The sequence below is a fragment of the Pempheris klunzingeri genome, chromosome 12 (genome assembly GCF_042242105.1).
Source record: "Pempheris klunzingeri isolate RE-2024b chromosome 12, fPemKlu1.hap1, whole genome shotgun sequence".
NCBI lineage: Eukaryota > Metazoa > Chordata > Actinopteri > Acropomatiformes > Pempheridae > Pempheris > Pempheris klunzingeri.
This window is the reverse complement of record NC_092023.1, coordinates 11,433,470-11,454,055: the sequence shown is the minus strand read 5'-3', so window position 1 is coordinate 11,454,055 and position 20,586 is coordinate 11,433,470. Positions and strand designations below refer to the sequence as shown.

Below are 20,586 nucleotides of genomic sequence, written 5' to 3'. Positions count from 1 at the left end.
TCTTTCATAATAATGATCATAATAATGCAGCTTTATTCATCAAAAGTGATTTTTTTTTTTCCCCTGACCACATGAACTCCACAGCTAAGCTACTGCTTGTGTGGAGAAATAATGAATTGAGTCACTGAAGTTAAATCCTTCAGGAGGCTGAAAAGTATCTTTTACAGCTTTTTTTGTGCCTGTTTTAAAGGAACAGTTACAAAGCATTGGGCATTGAACTTATTTACATTAATGCATCTCATTACGTCAGCGTTTGTTTTCACTGTTGATGGACACAATGAGCTGAGTGATGCCAGTTTTAACACCCTGGATATGTTTCTACAACACATGCAGCCAGCAGCACCAAGTTTAGAAATGCAAGTAATAATGTACAACCAAATGCTCCAGGTGAGGCTCGAACTCACAACCTCGGCATTGCTCCACAGCGTACTGTCTTATAAGTACCGCGCGCTGACCGATTGCGCCACTGGAGCCTGTGTGATGTCTTTGTTCAATATATATAATAGTTTATCAAAGCTGTGAACACATTTTTAGCAGAAATGCTACAGATAGACAGGCAATTTTGGATGTGTTCTTTGCACCCACTTCAAAGTCAGACATCACAAACAAATGTACATCAACACTGACAACATCTGGAATAAGATCAATATATATACCTGGACTGCAGATCTACAAATGTTCCTCTACCTACTATTTTTGTCACTTTGATGCTCAAGCATGAGTGTGTCATTGCAGAAGCGCTGCACAGATACTGCGCTCAGCTACGTGTTCATCTCTCTGAAGCTTTCAGCTCCAGTGGCGCAATCGGTCAGCGCGCGGTACTTATAAGACAGTACGCTGTGGAGCAATGCCGAGGTTGTGAGTTCGAGCCTCACCTGGAGCATGTTAGTACACTGACCTGTGTATTTATATCACCTGTGCTGCTCATCACACATGCTGTTTTAACTATTCATCAGACAGATGAATACATAGAACATGTCTTTACAAAGATCAATGCTGAAAAGTATATCTTGTCATATACCATACTTAAGTTTGAGGTACTTCTATTCCACTATAATTCAATTTCACTACATTTAACAGGGAATCAGTATATTTTTCACATCAGTCACCAAAGTCATTCTCTGGGCACCATGAATATTGGTACCAAATGTCATGTCAATGCATCGAATAGTTGTTGAGATATTTAACTAAAAGCCAAAACCGTCAACCTCACTGTGGCGAGACAGAAAAAGTCAGAGAAATGTCAAATTTAGAAGGATTCATTCTGTGAGAACTATGACAACCTGCATTAACCTGCTACTGTATCAGTTCCAGGACTGTTATCCTGCTTTCAACTTTGAACAATGAATAGAAATTGGTAAATATTTACTTGGTTATGTGTGTGACGAGACTAGCAATGACGCCGCAGGCTACAGCAGTTAAGTTAAGTGTCTGAACTAAAGCTTCACATCTGATGGGCTGCAATGGAAACTAAAAATAAGTGGATCAGTTTGGAATGAGTTTGTTCAAACGTTTCAAGGGGGAAGTGGAACTAATAAAGCAAGGACTCATGTTTCCATCTACATCTTGTTTTAATCTTGAGAATACAAAAATGGCAAAACTATACAACTTTCAGCCAGAGGTCTAAAAAAATACACGTCACCATCCTTTAAGTACTGATGATTTGTTGGCATTAATTCCTTATGACAAAGGGGTTCTTGGAGAAAAAATCTTATCTAATAATCACTGAGAAGCATTTTGTAACTTACTCTTTAGAGGCAACTGTTTGGATTTACGAACATACCGTGTAATACAGGTTCCAAAAAAGGTTTTAAATTTCATTTATATCATATAAATCACCCAAATCAAAAAAGAAAGATATTCCTCACCCACTTGTTACCACTGCACATAGTTTAGATTTTTTGTTTTGATTTTTTTTTTTTTTTTCCAGAGATTTGAGATGTCCACTTTTCACATGTCTGCCACCACAGCAATATAATAGAGGGAAATGGAATTGCATCTATGGTGCTCAATGACATGTTTAAGAATCCAACAGCAGATGTTCTTTCCACATAATCCACACATGTACGAAAACCCAGGAATGTATAAATCTATCTGCATGTTTTGTGTTTGGTTATTTTGGTGGACTGCCCCTTTAAAGCAAAATTGTTTGACATTTTGGGAAATGCATGTTTTGGCCTCTTGCCAGAGGCTCGATGAGAAGAGTGATACCACTCTCATGTCTGTCTGTTCGATCTGAAGCTACAGCCAGCAGCCCGTTAGCTTAGCTTAGTTTAGAAGGCTCAACATGGCCTGCACATGGATGATAATATGAAGAAACATGAAATTGTATATTCCATAATCCCATTCACACTATATTCCTTGGTTCTCTAGAAAGACTAACATAATAAATGATCAGTGGTTTCAAGAAAAATCCAATCCTAATTTTCACATTGTAACAAAATGATCAAGACCATATGACGACACTTTTTTTCATTATGTCCTTTTTACTGCATGGCTTCAAATTTCTAAGCCGCTTCTTCGCCGATCTCCCTCCCCGCTCCACCTCCACTTTACATCATTAAATGTCCCAAAATGAGGTTTAAAACCTTCACCAGGTTGTCACTTGTGGGTAATCCTGCGGTACACATGTACCAACACACACTTGTTCTCTTTCTCGCTCTCTCTCTCTCTCTCTCTCTCTCTCTCTCTCTTTCACACACACACACGTTGTACAGTTCTTCCTGGACATGCAGGTCTGTGATTCAGCGTCACTCTTCAGAAGTTCTTCCATCGGATGGCGGAGAGGATAGTGTGGATGAAGTAGAGGAGTGTGGCCACGTAGGCGAACACCTGCCACACACACACACACACAAATAAACACAGAGCACAGGCTTAAAGGAAAAACTTGTCTGAGGATCAGTCTGTTGTTTAATATTCCTCAGTAGTTATTTTATGATGTGCTTTAGTTTGGTGTTTATTAACGGAGTAGTAGTGGTTAATGGTTGGGAGTAACCTTGTGTATTTGGCATGTCAGCAGTTTGATGTGAACCATTTTTCAAAGAAAAAACAAGTCATAAATGTACAGAACATCACGCTCTAGTTACTATAGCTGCTTGTCATTATCCAGTAAATATTGTTCACATGAACAGCCGTTAATATTCTGTCCTCAGATCAGTTCTCACCACAGCAGCGATGTCAATCTGGTATATTCTTAATTCTCCTGTTCTCTTAGAGAAGGTGATGTAAGCCAAATCCACCCCCGCACTGAGGAAGAAGAACGCTGCCAGGCCGTGGTAAGCAAAGTCCTGGACACACATTAAGATTAACTTATGTTACAACATGCAAACAACCCTCTGTGTCTCACTTTTATTTCATTCATTCTTTTTTTTATTCTGATCGGTCTCTCTCTCTCTCTCTCTCTCTCTCTCTCTCTCTCTCTCTCTCTCTCTCTCTCTCTCTCTCTCTCTCTCAGGTCTTACAGCAGCAGCCCAGCCAGAGTTGTTCTTGTGCCCTCCAGCAGCAAAGATGATCATCCAGAGGAAGGTCATGACGAAGCAGAAGACAGAGACAAACATCACCCAGCCCAGAGGGTTCGGTGGGTCCACGTGGGTCGACGCCACCAGGATCCACACTAAACCCCCAAACACCTGCAAAGATGGACATGGATTGGACAGATGGTTGTTCTGGTTTGTGAGATTTAGGATATTTCTTTGTGCTAGAGTGACCTTAAAGCTACCAACATTAATGAGGTGTGCATGGACATCTGAACCATCATGGCAATGTTTCCGACAGTTGTTAAAACATTTCAAGTCCACTTCATGAGATTATCTACGGTTGATAAGAGAATCATCAAAGTGTACAAAGCAAAATTTCAGACTCAGATATTTACTGTATTTGCCTGAACTCTCTGTTTTTAGCCGTTGATCATTCAAACCAAATTTCACCATCCTGGTACACCAGATATATTAAAACAAAGTATAAACAATATTTTAGAAACTAATTACCTGTTAATGCTCTTTTCTTCATAGTTCTATTTGTCCATCTTTAATCTCTCCTTGTCATTCTCCCACTGTGACAGCAGCTACAATAATCCTGAATCCTGCAATCTGTCTGAAATGAAAATTTTTTGCTGTGGAGTAATTGCCTGAAGACATGAAATCCTACCTCCAGCAGAAATTATACTTTTGATACTGCTAGTTTCTGCTCCTTAGGCAGGCTGTTTTCTTCCCAAATGACCTCTGACCTACCTGTATTATTTATTAAACATTAAGCGGATCCAGGCTGATTTGCAGTGACACATGGATCAGATATTATTGGTTATTAATAGTAGAAGCTTACAAAGATCAAAGCAAAAGTATAAAATCAAAATTCTATGTTGATCAAAACCAGGAAATGTGAAAGTAAAGTCATGAAAAGCAAACACTTTACTGTCTATATGCCTCTCTGCACAGTGTGGGTGGTGTTTAGTCTGCCACGTTACTGTAGATAAAGTGTTAACCACATCCGTCTAAACTCTTTGGAATTCACAGTGTTGTACTGCGTCATACCCAACTGTTGTCTCAGGTGTCTAAAATGCACAAAAATTTACTCTGTGATCCACATCTGACCGCAGCTTCATTTTAAAAAGCCTTTTTGACAATTTAACCACAAGTCATCATTGATTCAGACCACTGACCCAACATCGGTACAGAACATGATAAGCACGGATTCCTATTTCAAATATGACAAATAGAGTTTGTATGCTAGTCACAGATAAAAGTCATACCAGGAGAATACTGCACACCTGAACTATTCAGCATCAAATCAGTGCAGAAAAATATGAACTAATTCAGTAGATTGAACTCTCTTTTTCCTAAGACAAACTTCTGTAATAAAGTGGAGATCATTTCACTTCTTCTCCAAATCATGATTGAAAGACAATGTGATAAATTAAAATATGATTGCTTACATTGAAAACAGCAGATTTAGATTCACTTCTTAATTTTTTTACTTTCTTAAGCAGATGCAATAGTTTTAGACATCCAGCCAGTGGCCAACAGAAGAGGCTGTGGTCCTACTGCCCTTTGAAACATAGAGATCTGCATGCACAGTGATATGCAAAACAAGACAATGCATTTGACATTTGACACCTCATCTTCTGTCTCAATTCAGCTGATATCTGAACTTGTTCACACACTGTGGTGTGCAGAATAACCTTTTAAAAAATCCTTACAGATGAATTTAGCCATTTCACCGTGTGCAGATTTGTTGCCTGTTTTCATGCCGATCTGAGTGGAAGCGTGGCTTGCTGCACAGATGAAGCAGTACATTAGTGTATCCTCGTCACCATCCATCCATTAACTATACCGCTTATCCTTAAGGGTCGCTTAGGGGGATGGAGCCAATCCCAGCCAACACTGGGCGAGAGGTGGGGTACACCCTGGAGCACTCGCCAGTCATTCACAGGGCCGACACATAGAGACAGACAACCATTCATGCTAACACTCACGCCTACGGGCAATTTAGAGTCACCAATTAACCTGCATGTCTTTGGACTGTGGGAGGAAGCCTGAGTGCCCTGAGAAAAGCCACACAAGCAGGGGGAGAACACGCAAACTCCACACAGAAAGACCCCACGTTCAAACTGCAAACCGCATTTTGCAGGCCAGCAGGTTCAAACCCATAACCTTCTTGCTGTGGAACAACTTGCCCACCATCACAATTCCTTCCTGGATAAAAAAAAAAAACAGCCTTGAATATATTTGAGTCTACTTGTTAGACACAAACGCCTTCCTCTTGGCCATTATATGAGCAGTCTCTATCTTTTGTCTTCGTTCAGGCAGAAGAAGAGTTGGCCGCATTCTTTCTTAGATTAGTAGCGCAGATACAGTATGAGTGAAATGTGAGATGTGAAAAGATGAAGGTGCTCCTCCCATATGAGGAGTCTGTTTCACCTCATCCCATCGCTCCAAAATGCACAAAAAACAAAATTTTACGTTTTTTTAAATCAAAGACTTTCTAATCAATCTTTAACTATATAATACATATTTATTTGAAGAATAACCAGGACCAGACTCGGATCTAGGAACAATTTGAACAAAATAGGTGCATTGTTTGTTTCATTCCTTTTCATTTCATTTGTTATATTTCATATACTTAAAATCAGTTTCATCAAAATAAAAACTAAACTAAAACTAAACCATCACCAATTGATCCACAATGGAAAGAATCCCTCCGAGATCAGCCGCTCTTGTCCTCTGTCACTGTCCACTCACCAGTTCAGGCAGGTAAAATATATCCGGGGCCGTGGTGCATATCCCCAGTCCGCTGGGCAGGCTCCCCATAGGCTGAGCAGTAGTTGCAGCCATCTCTGCCTGTGCCTTCTGCTTGTGCCGAGTCAGCAGCGAGCAACCTGGGCTCTCCTCTCAACTAACGGAGCAGCAGCAGGTGTTACTGACTCTTATAGCAAAGCTAAGTTAGCAGACAAACCCGTTCTGCTATTGTGGGTGAGCGATCCCTTCCCACAGCAGCTCCTTGCACTGGTACAAACCAGACACACCCTTTGTCTCACAGCACCTAAGGCCAATGGTGGTTAATGCAAGCTGGTGACCAATGAGAGGATTTTGAAACAACCAGAAGAGGAATTCTGTGCCCCACAGCTACGGTTCAAATGCCTGCATTGTTGATGCTAAGAAAAAAAACACCTCACTGAGTTTTAGGCTATACAAACTTTATGACCCTTTCACTGTGTTAGCTGAGTGCCTGCAGCCTGTATTTGTACTGTACACAGGAGGACTTGCACTGGCTCCAAGGAAAGGAAGACGCCAATGTTAATGTTGTGTAAATAAGCAAATTAAAATGAGTCTGTTCACTAACATGTTAGCAATGCCAACGTACTAAAGGGACAATATGTTGTAGTTTTATTTATGGTTTGCTCTGCTGCCCCCAAGTGGCCATAAAATCAGTAAATGCTGATTTAAATTCTGGCCAAAATCCTAGATTTTCCAAACGTAACAAATTATGTAGAATAAGGTATATCGGCCAAAACCAAACCACCAAATACATGTAGGTAGATTTAACTTGTATCCCGGGGCAGTGTAATACTGACACCACTTACCTGATAACACACTGCAGGTTAAGTCAGGTGAGACAATAACCCATTCTGCAGGTTCATTAACCCTTCACATGTCTTAAAGGCTCCACATCATTCAGTCTACTGTCGCTCAGGAAAAGATTAGAGTTCTTTAGTTTTACACATAAAAGTATCTTAAAATTCAAAATTTGTTCTTTGGCCTTACACGACCTTTTTATTCTGTGATGTAAATGAAATCTAATATAAAATGGAGAGACACAACTTTTGAAATGGCTGAAGCCAACTGTAATCATTAGCTAATGTTTTCACATAATCTCTCCACGGAGCAGAAAGGTAATGCTGAAATTGTGGGAATGTGTTGATTGTCTCACCTCGACTTTGTTTGAACAAACACACAAGCCACCACGTAGTTTGTAGTTCCAGTTAATTTATTTCACGTCATAGATTCCAAAAATACCTGTAAAGTGAAATCACTGAAATGTTTACATCCTCAAATTTGTCTTAAGTTTCTTACACAAATGCAAACAATAGATCATGTTGAAACATCCTTCCATACATCAAAAACGAGCCTTTCAAGAAAGAAAAGGTAACACTTAAGCTATTGTGTTAAAATTGAATGAAAAGACTTGCGATGGTCAAGGGGGAAAAATCATTATTGACTTATATTCAAGCGTTTATATCAATCATTTTTTGTAAACGTGGAGAAAAAATGTAGGAAATAAAGGGCATTCCTCTCTCCAATCAGTCTTTTGGGTGTGGAAGGTTTCAGGTTTTGAATGGTACGAGCCTCAAGGATGAATGAGCTATATACATTTCCACAAAGCTCTGCTGGTGAGTGTGAAATGCTTTAATGTCTCTTTGATTTGTAGAAATATTCACTGCAAGCCAATGTCAAATTTCTGGTATTAATTATCACTCTGTAAGTACCAATCCTCTCTTACTGTACTTAGTTGAGTTTTCAGGTGTCTGTACTTCACTTGAGTATTTATATTTATATTTATATCACAACTTCTTACTTTTATTCACTATACTATACAGATGTGTCTATAATCTCTACTCCTTTTTGTGCATTTGTGGAGAATTATCACTTTTGTTTTATTATTTTGCATCATTGCACACCTTCCCAACATCAAAACTGATTTCATGAGCATGTACTTTTTCACTTCAGTGAAGAAGTCGAATTTAGTACCACATTTTCAGGTCATTCATCGTTCTACCTGCAGAATGAAGTCACCACTGACACCTTAATTACACTCTGCTGAGTGATGATAGACCACTGTCTTCTTCTGTGCTCTGTAGTTTAACAGCAAACAAATTTGCTATTTTATCTAGTTCCCTATCAGGTGCTAAAACTGTGGGTGTGGAGTTTTCCAGGGATGGCCTAATGAAAGTTGCATTATGGGAAGTGTAGGATCTAGTATTAGTTAGTTAGTTAGTGTTAGTTATTAAGTTACAATAGGGACTGAAATAAGGGGTATTTCAGCCTTGGCTGTTTTCAATTAACCTTTAAAATGTGACTAAAAGATAGTTTTTTGTTTTATTTGTCCAGGTTTTGAGATAAAGCTCTTAAAAATCTGCCTTCAATACAATAGAGATTACTTTTGTGGCACTCACAGCATTAAAATCTTAGCATTGAAAAATTCAGCAACATTATCACAGTCACAGTCTTCAGAAAAAGCATCAAGATCAACTTTTATGGGAACTACTTTCTACCTCACAATTAGAAATAAAGCACAAACAAATTTTTTGGATGTCCTCAGAAATGTATCTTAGATATCATAATACCTGCCCCTAAATATTTAATTCCGTCTGTGGTTTCATTAGTTATTTACACTCCTCCACCTTCCTTACACAACATTTCTTTCTGACAAACAAAATTTAACTTCATCAGCTTCATTTCACTTGCAGCCTCTTTGATTAAGAAAAGAGTAAATTGTGGGTCAATAATTTGCAGGCCTGCCTCACAAATCAAACCAATGAAAAAGTAATTTATTAATAACGTGTTTGTTTTTCCACTCATTCATTCATGATTTGTGACTTCCGTTTAAAAGCAAATTACTAGAATCTAAATTGAAAAAAGTAAAAAAAAAACAAATGACAGGTCAGCTGGTTACTTCTTTTCTTTTCTTTTTGGTCTTCTTGTTCTTGGTTTGTTGCTGGGTCGGTGTTTTGATTTATTAGGAACTTTTCCATCTGATGGCTGAGAAAATGGCATGGAGGAAGTAGAAAAAAGTGGCCACATAGGACATCACCTGAAAACACACACAGACACACAAGGCAGAGAGACACAAAGATGCATTTTGATTTGAATATCCACAGATGATTGCATTAGGGCTGCAAAATGAGATTATACCCTCAATCCTCTTAGTCAAATTGGTAGGATCTGTGTGTGTGTGTGTGTGTGTGTGTGTGTGTGTGTGTGTGTGTGTGTGTGTATGTGTGTTTAACATACCACTGCAGAAATGTCCAGTCGGTACACTTTGAGTATATCAGCAGAAGGATCTAGTTTCAGAAATGAAGCTGCCTGTATGGTTACAAACGCCAGATCCACCGAAGCGCTGAGGTAGAAAAGCACCGCCAAAAAATGATAACCCACATCCTGCAGGCAGAGGGACGGGGGGAGGAGGGGGAGTTAGTGAGGGTGGGACAGAAAAGACAAGTGGGCAGAAAGACTTCCAGCATGAGGACTAACTGATGTCTTTGGTAAACATTACGTTGTTTCTGGTAACGTTTGCTGGAATACTGGCTCTACCTTTCTGTTTGTCGGTCAGTCGTTTTTTTTTTTCTTTCTTTCTTTCTGCATTTATTTTTCTATTTACACAACATATCCAAAAGTATGTGGACACCCCTGCATGCATACATAACAGTTTTGGTGTGGAAGACAATGTACAGAGCCCTAACCTCAAGCATTCAACATGAGACTATCTATCTATCTATCTATCTATCTATCTATCTATCTATCTATCTATCTATCTATCTATCTATCTATCTATCTATCTATCTATCTATCTATCTATCTATCTATCCATCTGTCTATCCACTGTTAACCATTGATGGGTATGTCTAACCAGGGAGGGCCAGATGCTGCTCTGATTGGCTCCGCAGAGGAAAATGAAGAACCAGAGCGTTGTCACCACGAAGCAGAAGACGGACACGAACATCACCCAGCCCAGAGGGTTTTGTGGAATGACATGAGTCGATGCCACCAGGATCCACACCAAACCTCCAAAAATCTGCAGGGGTGGGAGGGAGTGGGGAGAGAGAAGTGAGGGGAAATAGCCAACGATTATTTTCAAAATTGATTAATCTATCAATCATTTTCTGGATTGATTAATTAATTCATTGTTTGATATTTGAAATGTCAGAAAGTGGCAATTAATGTTGGTCAGTGTTTCCCAAAGCCCAAGGTAATGTCCTCAAATGTCTCAACTCAAAGAAATTCAGTTTACCGTCACAGAGAATTAAAGAATCAAATAAGAGATTTTTTTTCTTCAAAATTACTAAAGATGATGAATTGATTATCAAAATATTTGGCCATTAATTTATCGGTGGACAACTACTCCAACAATGTACTAATTGTTGTAGCTCTACTATAAAGCTCCATAAAGCTAGTGACACCTGTCACATTGTCATTTGATGGATTGTTATTAGAAAAATGAATTAGCATTACATTTAGGGGAGTTAGGGGACTTGCAAGAGACAGTTTTACAAAAAAAAAAAAAAAAAAGAAAAAGTTGAATCCCACACTTCCCATAATGCAGCTCCACTTTCTGTTATAAATGTGTAGTCTCCAAGCTCATTGGCTAATTTTCACATTATAGAGAGAGCTCCTCCAGTGCCCCTTTAGAATAAGGGTCAGCCATAAGGACAACCATTTGAAAACACACACACACACACAGACATAGTGTTGCCACTCTTGAGTGTACTTACAGTCTTTCTCTCTCCTCCTTTGACAAACATTCTGCTTGAAAGAGTCTTTGGTATTTAGATAGAACATGAACCTCCAACATTTGTTTCCTGATAAGACGCACTTTGAAATGCTTTAGTGTAGATACTGTGTACAGGAAAGCCATTTTTCTTTTAGTTCCCTTTAATTCTTATTGTGCATTAAGACTTTCTCTTTTGTGCCTGTGATTGGCCTTTTTTTGTGGACCGTCACAGCTTACTGAGACCCTTAAGTTGAGCAGAGCCATTATAAATGTTGTCAGTACCACCTGTGCTTTCCTTACAATGACAAGTGGGAATGTCTGCTGTGAAAAGAAGCTTTTGTGTCCAAGCTTTCATTTTCTCTAGTTGGACAGTTAAGGTGTTTCTGCAGCTCAGTCACTCAGCATTAAGCCCTCAAGTATCAGGTGTGCAGGAGGAGAGCTTGGTTGACTGCTGTGGAATCTAACTCCACGCCCTCAGTCACTTTAACCAGCCGATATCCAACAATCATTTTGGAAATGTAACCATTTTGTGGTTAATAGTCTCACAAATGCAGTGAATGCAGGTTTCCCTCAGCTGTGTAAACACATCAAGTTCAAAGCCAGGACAGTCTATTCATAATGTAGCTGTAGCTTTCTTTTTTTTTTTTTTTTTTTGCTCAACAGCGAACATTCACTCTGGCCACATGTAAAGAATGTGCCATGCCCTGAATTGAACAATACATCTGCAGGTAGTTCAAATATTTCTCCATGCTGATGTATGTATTTAATCAAGTTAAACATGTTGCCTTTCTGTATGACAATATCACCCGTTCCAGCGCTTCACTGAAGCTATATGACGCTCACACTGACAGCTGATTTTCATGCACAATTATCTGATAGAGAAGTATTTTATTTTGTAAACTATGTAATCTTGATTGGAAGTAAAAATACTTCCTTTTCATATGATTAATACACTATTTTATGTAAGAAATAACGCTGATCTCACTTTGAAATATGCATGTTTCAGCATAACAAAAAAAATCTGTCTTCATATAATGCAGAAAACACTGTTTTATTTAAGTGATAGTTTCATTACTTTTGAAGTGGCATATGTAAGGTATTTTACCCCCTCCAAAACATCCAACTGTGGTCAAATAGCTCTTAAAGAGAAAAAAAATCCTAAATTGCCTGTAAAGACAGGGTACCTACATTCTCTGTCATTTTATGACAGCAGGTCAAATTGGTGATATCACATTAAGTGATGAAACTGAAAAATGTAACGCCTCAGCCTGTAACAAATCATTTTATGTCTCGGTTTAATTCAAACCTTTGATGGGATGAAGCCGCATTAGTCAAACACCCGATAGAGCTCAAAACCAGCATGCTGAGAGAAGCAGAGGTGAGAAAAAGTTCTGAAACCACAGTTCATTACTGTAAAAACACTGCATGACTTCACACAAGCACTACTTTAAGCTAACACATGCAGTGGTATCAGCAAATATTGCATAAGCCTTATCTCCACCGCTCCGTATCACACATATCTATAGAGGGACATTATCCACTCGTATCCATTCCATTCCAGGTAAAAAGGGAATTGGCATGCAGCCTGTTTAACGTCCACTAAAAATCTGTCTTTGAAGTTATCACATTTTCTCCTCCGTGTAGCTTGGCTCCATGTGTTTGCAGGTTGTTCCCATCCAATCACGGAGATGGCTTCTTTAGTCAGCCTGGATTCACAGCGTATTGAAATCTTTTAGAGAGTTGCAGCAAAAAGACATTTCAAAATGTGTCAAAATGTCCAGAAACATCTGAAACCACTCTCCTGCTAAATAATCCACCTCCTCACTGTTGATTCAAACATCACCAGTCAATAGATAGATTAGTGTACCATGCTGCTGCTGGAGTGGTTTGCTTTTGTGGATATTTTGATTTTGGGAAAAAAAAAAGTAATCTCTTTTTCATCTTTTCAGTATCTGACTGCAGTTTGCCGTCTCCCTTGTCGGAGCCTCTTTTCATGCCCTCAAGGTGTGAGGATTTTACAGTCAAGAGATAAGATTTTCAGTGGAGTATTCCTTTAAATCAGTTGACCTACAATTACCAACATGACCTCAGCTTATTTTTAAATGTTTGTTTGAAATCATTGCCACCTGAAGCAACACTTGCACATAATGTACTGCTGGTGTTTGGAGTCTTGTTCATTTCATTAATTCATGAATTTATTTTTTACACACGTTTCTCACAGATGGAAGATGGGATTTCTGTGTGATTTCATCAGTATTTTAGCATAATTTAGATTGTCTTTGCATGCTCTGAATTAACTAAAATACATCCAAAACATGAAAAGTTGCCATAAATGCCACATTTTTATCAGCGTCCTCCTTGCTGGTGTCACCCTCTCTCTCTCTTTTCTTGTTTGAAAATTGCTCCATCATTCAGTTTCATTCCGTCTCTGATTTAACACTGAACTGCAGCCATAAAAAGCTGCCAATCCCCTCCCCTTCCCTGCCCTTTTCATATCCGTAAAGGTTTCGATTTGTCGTGCCAACTCTGACCACAGCAGAAAATGGCACCTGTACATTTCCATACCTGAGCAGCAGATTATTTCTAGAAAAGGTACGTTGGCCAGAAGCAAGGAAAAAGACCCAAGCCAGCAAGTTAGCCACATGAGATGGTGGTTGGTTTAGATTTACGCCTCCCTCTGCAACTACAGCTGTTTTTTCCACCTGTGTCACACAGATTTAATCTTAGGTTCCCTGTTAAGAAACAGCAGATACAGTCTGTAATTGTTATAAACAGTAGCTAAACATGTTATATCCCTTCAGTAAAACTTTGACCTTTAATTGACACAAGTAGAGAAATTCTCGTATTCCAACTCCAGTCCAGAATATATTTTAAGGGAATTAAATTCCCAGATTAGATTAGATTAATTAAAATTATTAGAATATTAAAATTTAAACACTTTATTGTAGTTTTAAGGATTACAGATAACTCTAAAATGCTTCTCCAAACTGCTATGAATGGCAAAACTACAAAGAAAAACCCTAAAACTGTAGAAAATGTAGTAAAAATGTAGAAAGTTGTAACATTATTGTAAATTAATGTTTTGTTAATTAATAATTGTATCACATTCCTCCTGTAGACCAACAGAGTAGTTTAAACACACGGCTAAAAAACTACAGTGTCCAAAGGTTGTGTGGCGTTTTGGATTTTTAATTTGATATTTTGCTTTTTGTTGTGACAACATGATGAAGTTGCTGTCTTGCTGTTGCCATGGCAACATGTGCTTTACACCAGAAACAATTTGCCCAGTGGGGACAAATTACACTGTTGCCCATAAAGTTGGAATAAAATGTTTTTTGCCTCTTCTCATGAAATGATTGTGACGATGTGATTTATTCTTGATAAATAAAGTCTATATCTCTTCCAAACATATCACAGTGAAACTTAAACCACAATTAACCTTTGCAAACTGTGTATTCAGGCTTTAACAAAATTGGGGGTATTGAACAATTATTCCAACTTAATCCAACAGTGTAGTATAAACTCAGCTGGCTGTCAAGATTTCTGGGTAATAATACTTTCTCATTAAACCAGTTTAGATGTGTCGGCTTCTCCTTGTATACTTTTAGACCAGAGCAAACCTAACAACCCATCTGGTCTTTGCGCTCAGTTTGCTGGTCACTCTCCTCTGTGTTGGCTCCACTGATCAAACACTGATGCCTGCTGACCAACATAACAAGATGAGACAGATTCCTATCTGAAACTGAGACTTGCCCGAGGGGAGCAATGGTGAGGAGGCAGATAGAGAGTGAAGGAAACAAGATTAAAATCAAAAATGATGCTGACCCGAGGAATGATAGAGGACAATGGGTGGAAGAGGAAGGAAACAGATTAAAGAGAGAGTCTACGACTCACTTGGGTGAGCAGAGTGAAGACGGAGGGATAATGTTTCAAACAGAAAAGAGCAAAAGAAGAAGAGGAATCTCATAAACAGCAAAATGATAAGATGAGAAACTCACAAACTCAGGGATAAATAACGCGTCAGGAAAGGAGATGAAGATCCTGCCTCCTGAGGGCAGAACATCACCCGAGGTGGTGGAAGCCATAGTCCAAAACACTGTGTGTGTATGTGTGTGATTTCCTCTAAAATGAGATGCGTTTTAATCTCCTTTTAAAGAAGATTCCCCTCCCTGTTCTCCAGCACCTCCTCTCTTCCACTCCACATACCCATCCATTGCTCAACCAGTTTGACAGGTGCTTTTTGACTTTGTTTGTGCAGTGGGAGGATGTCTCAGGTGTGTGTGTGTGTGTGTGTGTGTGTGTGTGTGTGTGTGTGTGTGCAGTTTTTATGCGTTTGTGTCTGCCCTCATTTGTTTATACTGTTTGTGTGTGTCTCTATAAATGGCAGCGACCCGTTTACATGCACACAAAAAAGTGATTGTGAAGCAACTAATGCAGCGTTCACGTGGGCTGTAAAAGGAGTTGCAGGTGCTGCTGTGGTCATGGTTAACAAATGAAATCATTAGATTAGATTAGATATTGGTCTATTTCATTATGGACATCCAAATAAAGGTTTAATGCACCATCTTCCTAAATAATGTTTTGGATTTATCAAGGATGTAATGGGATGGTCATTGATAACGGATGTGTAGATGTGTTATGAGAATTGCCATCCAAGGACTTGCTCACGAATTGCCAGACAGAGTGGCAATCGAGGGTGCGCTCTGCAACGGTGGGATGCCTCATATCTACAAGGACAAGAAGAAGTTCTCACGCCAGTAGATGATCACATGATGTGTGAGAACTACACCCACAACGCCCATTATAAAACCTAACTGTAGATGCTCACCAGATGAGCCTTTTACTCTGTAACCTCTATGGTGTTGTTGCACTGTTGAACGCTCCTCTTGCATGCAAGATTAAAATTTTGTTAAAATTCACAAGCTGGCTCCAATCTCCTCTATCTAAAGAAGAAGTCTTTTGACAAGATGTGTAGATTTAAGTAATTTCCTTCAGGATTAATAAAGTTGATCTTATCTCTTATCTTATCTTAGATCTTGTAAGATGCTGTTGTTAGTTGTTATAATGAAGGCTGGATGTTATTTAGATTGCGCTGGATCCGTGGTAGTGGAATCAATCAATCAATCTTTATTCATATAGCGTCAATTCATAACAGCATTATCTCAAGACGCTTTCCAAAAAGAGCAGGTCTAGACTAAATTCTTTAATTAAGAGAGAGATCCAACGATTCAAGAATTCAAAATTTAGGATTCAAGAATCCCAACATGAGCAGCATCAGGTAAAAAACTCCCCTTTAAGTGGAAGAAACCTCGAACAGAACCAGGTTCAGAGGTGGGCGGTTTTCTGTCGGGGGCTGTAAGATTGATTGAAACTGGGATACAGTGATCCGCCGCTTAAAACCAGTGTGACCTGGGAGCGGGTCACATTGGGGGGACCAATGAAGTCTGAACTTGGGTCTCATTTTAATCTTAACTACACACCTGGAAAGTTTCTTGACTGCATTGAAATGGTTGTGATGCAATCGTGTTGACAAAATCTGCCCACAGTGGTAGTTCCTGCTACAATAGGTGTCTCCAGGACCACATTTTACACACACACACACACACACACACACACACACACACTCACAAAGTGACAGCTGGTAATAAAAGCAGTCTTTCTATCTTCAGGGTTATTAGAATTTAGAATAAATGATAATTTCCTTGTGCTACACTATGTACTGCTGTGGATTTTAAAACTTTGAGGATTGAATATTTAGTCCTTTTCAGGATATTACCATCCATTCATTTATTCATTACAGCATTTAACACCAAGCTGCATGCCTGAGCTTTGATCTCAGCAACTTAACTGAAGTTTATGTTCATTTTTGAGTATGTGTGTCTGCATGTGTTTGTATGGGTACCCACCGAACTACATTCCTGCAAAGTAACTAATCATTTGTGCTAGATTTACTTCAAGGCTGAATAAATGAATGGAGGGAGGGACAGAGGGAGAGAGAGAGGGAAGGTGAGTTTGGTTTGTTTAGGTAGAACTTACATGTGGCCGAGCAAGAAAGAATGACAGATCAGGACGGCAAGAGGAGGACGAGGAAAGACAAAGAGGGACAAACATGTAGAGTAAGTGGTTTGGAGTGAAACATGAGAGCAAGCCAAAGAGCAAACAGAGAGAGAGAGAGAGAGAGAGAGAGAGAGAGAGAGAGAGAGAAGGGTTGTGAGCAGTTGGGATTTTAAGTCATCACCTGTAGTTTCCTGAAACTACAGTCTCTGCAGGCTGCAGGAAGTTACTGGTCCCAAAAAAAGCAACAGTCCAGCACATAACCCCTCATCAGTCTTCTCATCTAAATCTCAGTATAAAAGCAGATGCATGTACTTCCCAAAATGTCAAACTGGTCCATTTAAGATGAAAGTGGATTTAGATTTTGTTTATTGCTGGTGAGAGACGATGTCAAATGTCGCAGTGTGTGTTCTTTGTCTCCGAGTGTGTCACCTGGTCAAACTGCCAAACACAGCGAGATGGTTTCCAAGATGAGGGATTAAAATTCACCACAATACTCAAAACCTATTGTGTTGGACGACTCTACAATGTTTTTTTTTTTTTATTGCTGTCTGAATTAAATATCAATCTGCAGCGTTGTCACAAAATGAATAACAACATCCACACGCGTGTTTGAAATTTCATCTCTGCCGCTGGATGCTTATCACAAAGTTTTATGCTTTGTGCCGCGCAGAGATCACCGACTCTGTTGGGACAGAAATGAAATCAGTGGGATGTTAAGAACGAGCTACTGTTGGAGCGATTCCAACTAGACATACAGGTTGTGATGACCCGGCTCTACATTGAAGCTTATGTTTGCTTTTGTGAACAATAAACTAAATTTTTTTTTGAGTTTTTCATAAGTGAAAAGTTCGAGGTTCAAGGTATTGCTTAAGGACACAAGTCCGCTGCAAGGACTGAACCATCTAATTGTTTATTTAACATACATCAGTGTTGTGTTGACAGATTTCATACTAACAATAAAGCATGTGACATTGTGCTCTAGAGGTTTCTTTTTTTTGTCCAAGTTGTGGTTTCGAGTGTGTGAGTCACAAATTAGGGAGTACCAGAAACAATGTGCCTACGGGCTCAAATTGCAAATAATCTTAATGGTAAAGAATGTCTCATTCACTTCAATGTCATGTTTAACCTCCGAGTGTGTGTTTCAGTCCACTGCGTAACCAGCTAACTGCACTACAATAGATATTTCATAATACAACATTTCTTAGGAAATCTGGTGTTTTGTGCTAATGACACACTCTAACGCTAACTAGACTTTTTAAAGGTGCCGCAGTTTTGCCTGTTTTGTTCTGTAGATGCTGACACACCCTGAGTCAACCTGTTGTCATCTGATTCCTCTGTTAGCCGCTGCTAAGGTCACTCAAGTATGTTTGGTGACCCTCCTCTGTTGCTATCAAAGGGCAGTGACACCAAGAAGTCTGAATGGAGTGAGGGCTACTCCTTCTGATGATGTGATCCAGTCCTCCTTATATCGATTACAGTTGCTGTTTTAACACTTAAAAACAAGAACATGACGTCTTTCTTGTGTCTGGCAGCAGCAACAGAGTTTGGTTCGTCTTGAAAGAAGTTAGTTCAGGGTTTGAGTTACTTTATTCTTTTATTTGGAAGGATAACCTAGCAGTCACCTCAGCCGATGCTTCCTTGGTCATACAATCAGTGTAACCTCAAGGGCCTTTTGAATGTGGTTTGGTCTTCTGATGCAGTTTTCATGCGTTGTCTTAGATAAGGTAGTCTTCACAAATGAGCCCAATACCAAGGACGTGTTGTTTGTAACAAACCACTGCAGATATTCATGGTCCTCCATTAACAAGCATCTTGAGTTTAATGAGCTCAAAACCTCAATCTGTATCTATAATAAATATACTACTAGTGATATATATACTAATGTGTAAGGCAATATCATTAAAGCTGCATTAAGAATTCATAAGATCACAATTTGTCAAATGTTTGTTTTGTTTACAGTTTGCTAGTGAGAGCAGTTAGAGTAGTTCAAAGCTGTGAAGTTGCAGGCCATAAAAGCAGAAGAAGATAAAATACTCCATAGAGCTGATGGGAGCAGCAGAGCTGTCCCTTTAACACACGTCATTTGATCCATTGTTATTATAAAAGTACTGATAAGAGCAGCTTTAAATTCTTCCCCTGCAACATAGGATGGACACTTTCTACACCCCTTCAATTATGCTTTTAATCACAACCTGTTAAAGTCCATGCCTCCCGTGGCTACTTTATTACAGAAATCTGACCATCTTAGATTTTATGATAGCAATGTTTTACAGATGTTTTATATGCAAAGGGAGACATCTTCCAGATCACCTCAAACTTTCTTTTCTAACTAGTCCAGTCTTCATCCTAGAAAACGTCTCACAGGAAGTGATACATTTTCACATACTGTGATAGTTCCTCAACAGTTTACTTTAGCAAGCTTCTGAATTCATCAAGGGGATGTTAAATTGTTTATTTTATCTTCTTATATAATGAAATGTGAAACTATCTCAGGCTTGTCTTAACCACCAGGCAAACGGCACACACACAGGAAACGGCAGGTTTCACTCGCCAGTGTTTAGCCAGTGAGAGAGACACGCCTTGAACTAGCTCCACCGTTATGGATATGGTTACAAGTCGTAACCCTCCACACACACACACACACACACACACACACACACACACACACACACACACACACACACACACACACACAAATACTTCCATGGGAACCCTTGCCAGGTCTGTGAAAATACAATGGCCATTTGTCAGTGGTAGGTGTAGTTACACACTGTAACACACATACGCAAACAATGATAAAGAATGCATTGTGTTCCTGATAGAACCACACATTTTTCATCCATTAAAAAAAGAGAAAACATTTAATTATCTCAGGACCTCATTCCACCTCGCTGTGACCTGGATGGGAGCAGGGCGGCCTGATGGTCTGACACATTGAGCTCTAACTTGAGGAGCCAGATTCTTTTTGTTTGTGTCTGCTCTGCTAGCTCCAGGGGATCTGCTCTGTAGCTGAACCTGAACTCTGACCTCCCAGGAGGATGGCAAAACAAATGCTTAACCAGAATTAAACGCCTTACATGTCCAAACATATTCCTCACTGCCTCGTGTATTACTGAGCAAAGGGAAATGGATGGGCAGATGGAGATTTAGTTGAGAGGTCAGCAAGGTCTCCATAATTTTGTGTCTGTAAAGCTGCAGTAAGAATATGTTTGAATTAACAATGTAATCAGGGTGTGTAATGTGAAAGGGGTCGCTCATAGTGATGAACCCATAGAGTTTCATAGAGTATCACCAACTCTACAGTTCCCCTCAGCTCTACGCAGCGGTTTTCTTTTTGCACCCAGCAGCATGTAAGCGACAAGCTAGTGAACATAGTGAACAAAGAATCAGATATTTCCCTCATTAGTTGGTAGAGACCAAAACAAAGCTAACAAACTGTGTTCGATTTTTGTATTATTATTTTTTTTTTTACATATGAGATAAATTCAATTCTTCTATCAATTATTATGTTTGTGGACTTATGTGTAACCTTTTAGCTGAGGTTGT

The 20,586-nt window shown here is 39.2% G+C and overlaps 2 protein-coding genes and 2 non-coding genes across 4 annotated transcripts; 1 reads left to right on the top strand and 3 right to left on the bottom strand.

Moving 5' to 3' along the window:
- Positions 1-379: 379 nt before the first annotated feature.
- On the bottom strand, positions 380-473 carry trnai-uau (transfer RNA isoleucine (anticodon UAU)). Its single transcript has 2 exons — positions 436-473; positions 380-415 (listed from the first exon to the last, which is right to left on the bottom strand). It is a non-coding gene; the product is annotated as a tRNA-Ile (tRNA).
- A 316-nt stretch (positions 474-789) lies between these two features.
- Positions 790-883, top strand: trnai-uau (transfer RNA isoleucine (anticodon UAU)). Its single transcript has 2 exons — positions 790-827; positions 848-883. It is a non-coding gene; the product is annotated as a tRNA-Ile (tRNA).
- Positions 884-1,552: 669 nt separating this feature from the next.
- LOC139211211 (myelin and lymphocyte protein-like) lies at positions 1,553-6,371 on the bottom strand. Its single transcript, XM_070841493.1, has 4 exons — positions 6,237-6,371; positions 3,462-3,629; positions 3,165-3,287; positions 1,553-2,832 (listed from the first exon to the last, which is right to left on the bottom strand). The coding sequence occupies exons 1-4, from the start codon at positions 6,327-6,329 to the stop codon at positions 2,758-2,760; spliced, it is 459 nt and encodes a 152-aa protein (XP_070697594.1). The 5' UTR covers positions 6,330-6,371; the 3' UTR covers positions 1,553-2,757.
- Positions 6,372-9,022: 2,651 nt separating this feature from the next.
- Positions 9,023-15,090, bottom strand: LOC139210660 (myelin and lymphocyte protein-like). The gene is made up of 4 exons (XM_070840750.1): positions 14,982-15,090; positions 10,123-10,287; positions 9,507-9,653; positions 9,023-9,306 (listed from the first exon to the last, which is right to left on the bottom strand). The coding sequence occupies exons 1-4, from the start codon at positions 15,066-15,068 to the stop codon at positions 9,232-9,234; spliced, it is 474 nt and encodes a 157-aa protein (XP_070696851.1). The 5' UTR covers positions 15,069-15,090; the 3' UTR covers positions 9,023-9,231.
- Between the last annotated feature and the right edge of the window lie 5,496 nt (positions 15,091-20,586).

What these genes read in the sequence shown, in the direction of transcription:
- LOC139211211 (XM_070841493.1), bottom strand. Translation starts at nt 6,329, where the DNA reads ATGGCTGCAACTACTGCTCAGCCTATGGGGAGCCTGCCCAGCGGACTG. An exon ending in TATTTTACCTGCCTGAACTG is followed by an intron (nt 3,630 to 6,236) that starts GTGAGTGGACAG and finishes CCATCTTTGCAG; the next exon opens with GTGTTTGGGGGTTTAGTGTG. An exon ending in AGATTGACATCGCTGCTGTG is followed by an intron (nt 2,833 to 3,164) that starts GTGAGAACTGAT and finishes TGTGTGTGGCAG; the next exon opens with GTGTTCGCCTACGTGGCCAC.
- LOC139210660 (XM_070840750.1), bottom strand. Translation starts at nt 15,068, where the DNA reads ATGGCTTCCACCACCTCGGGTGATGTTCTGCCCTCAGGAGGCAGGATC. An exon ending in GCAGCATCTGGCCCTCCCTG is followed by an intron (nt 9,654 to 10,122) that starts GTTAGACATACC and finishes CTCTGCCTGCAG; the next exon opens with GATGTGGGTTATCATTTTTT. An exon ending in GACTGGACATTTCTGCAGTG is followed by an intron (nt 9,307 to 9,506) that starts GTATGTTAAACA and finishes GTGTGTTTTCAG; the next exon opens with GTGATGTCCTATGTGGCCAC.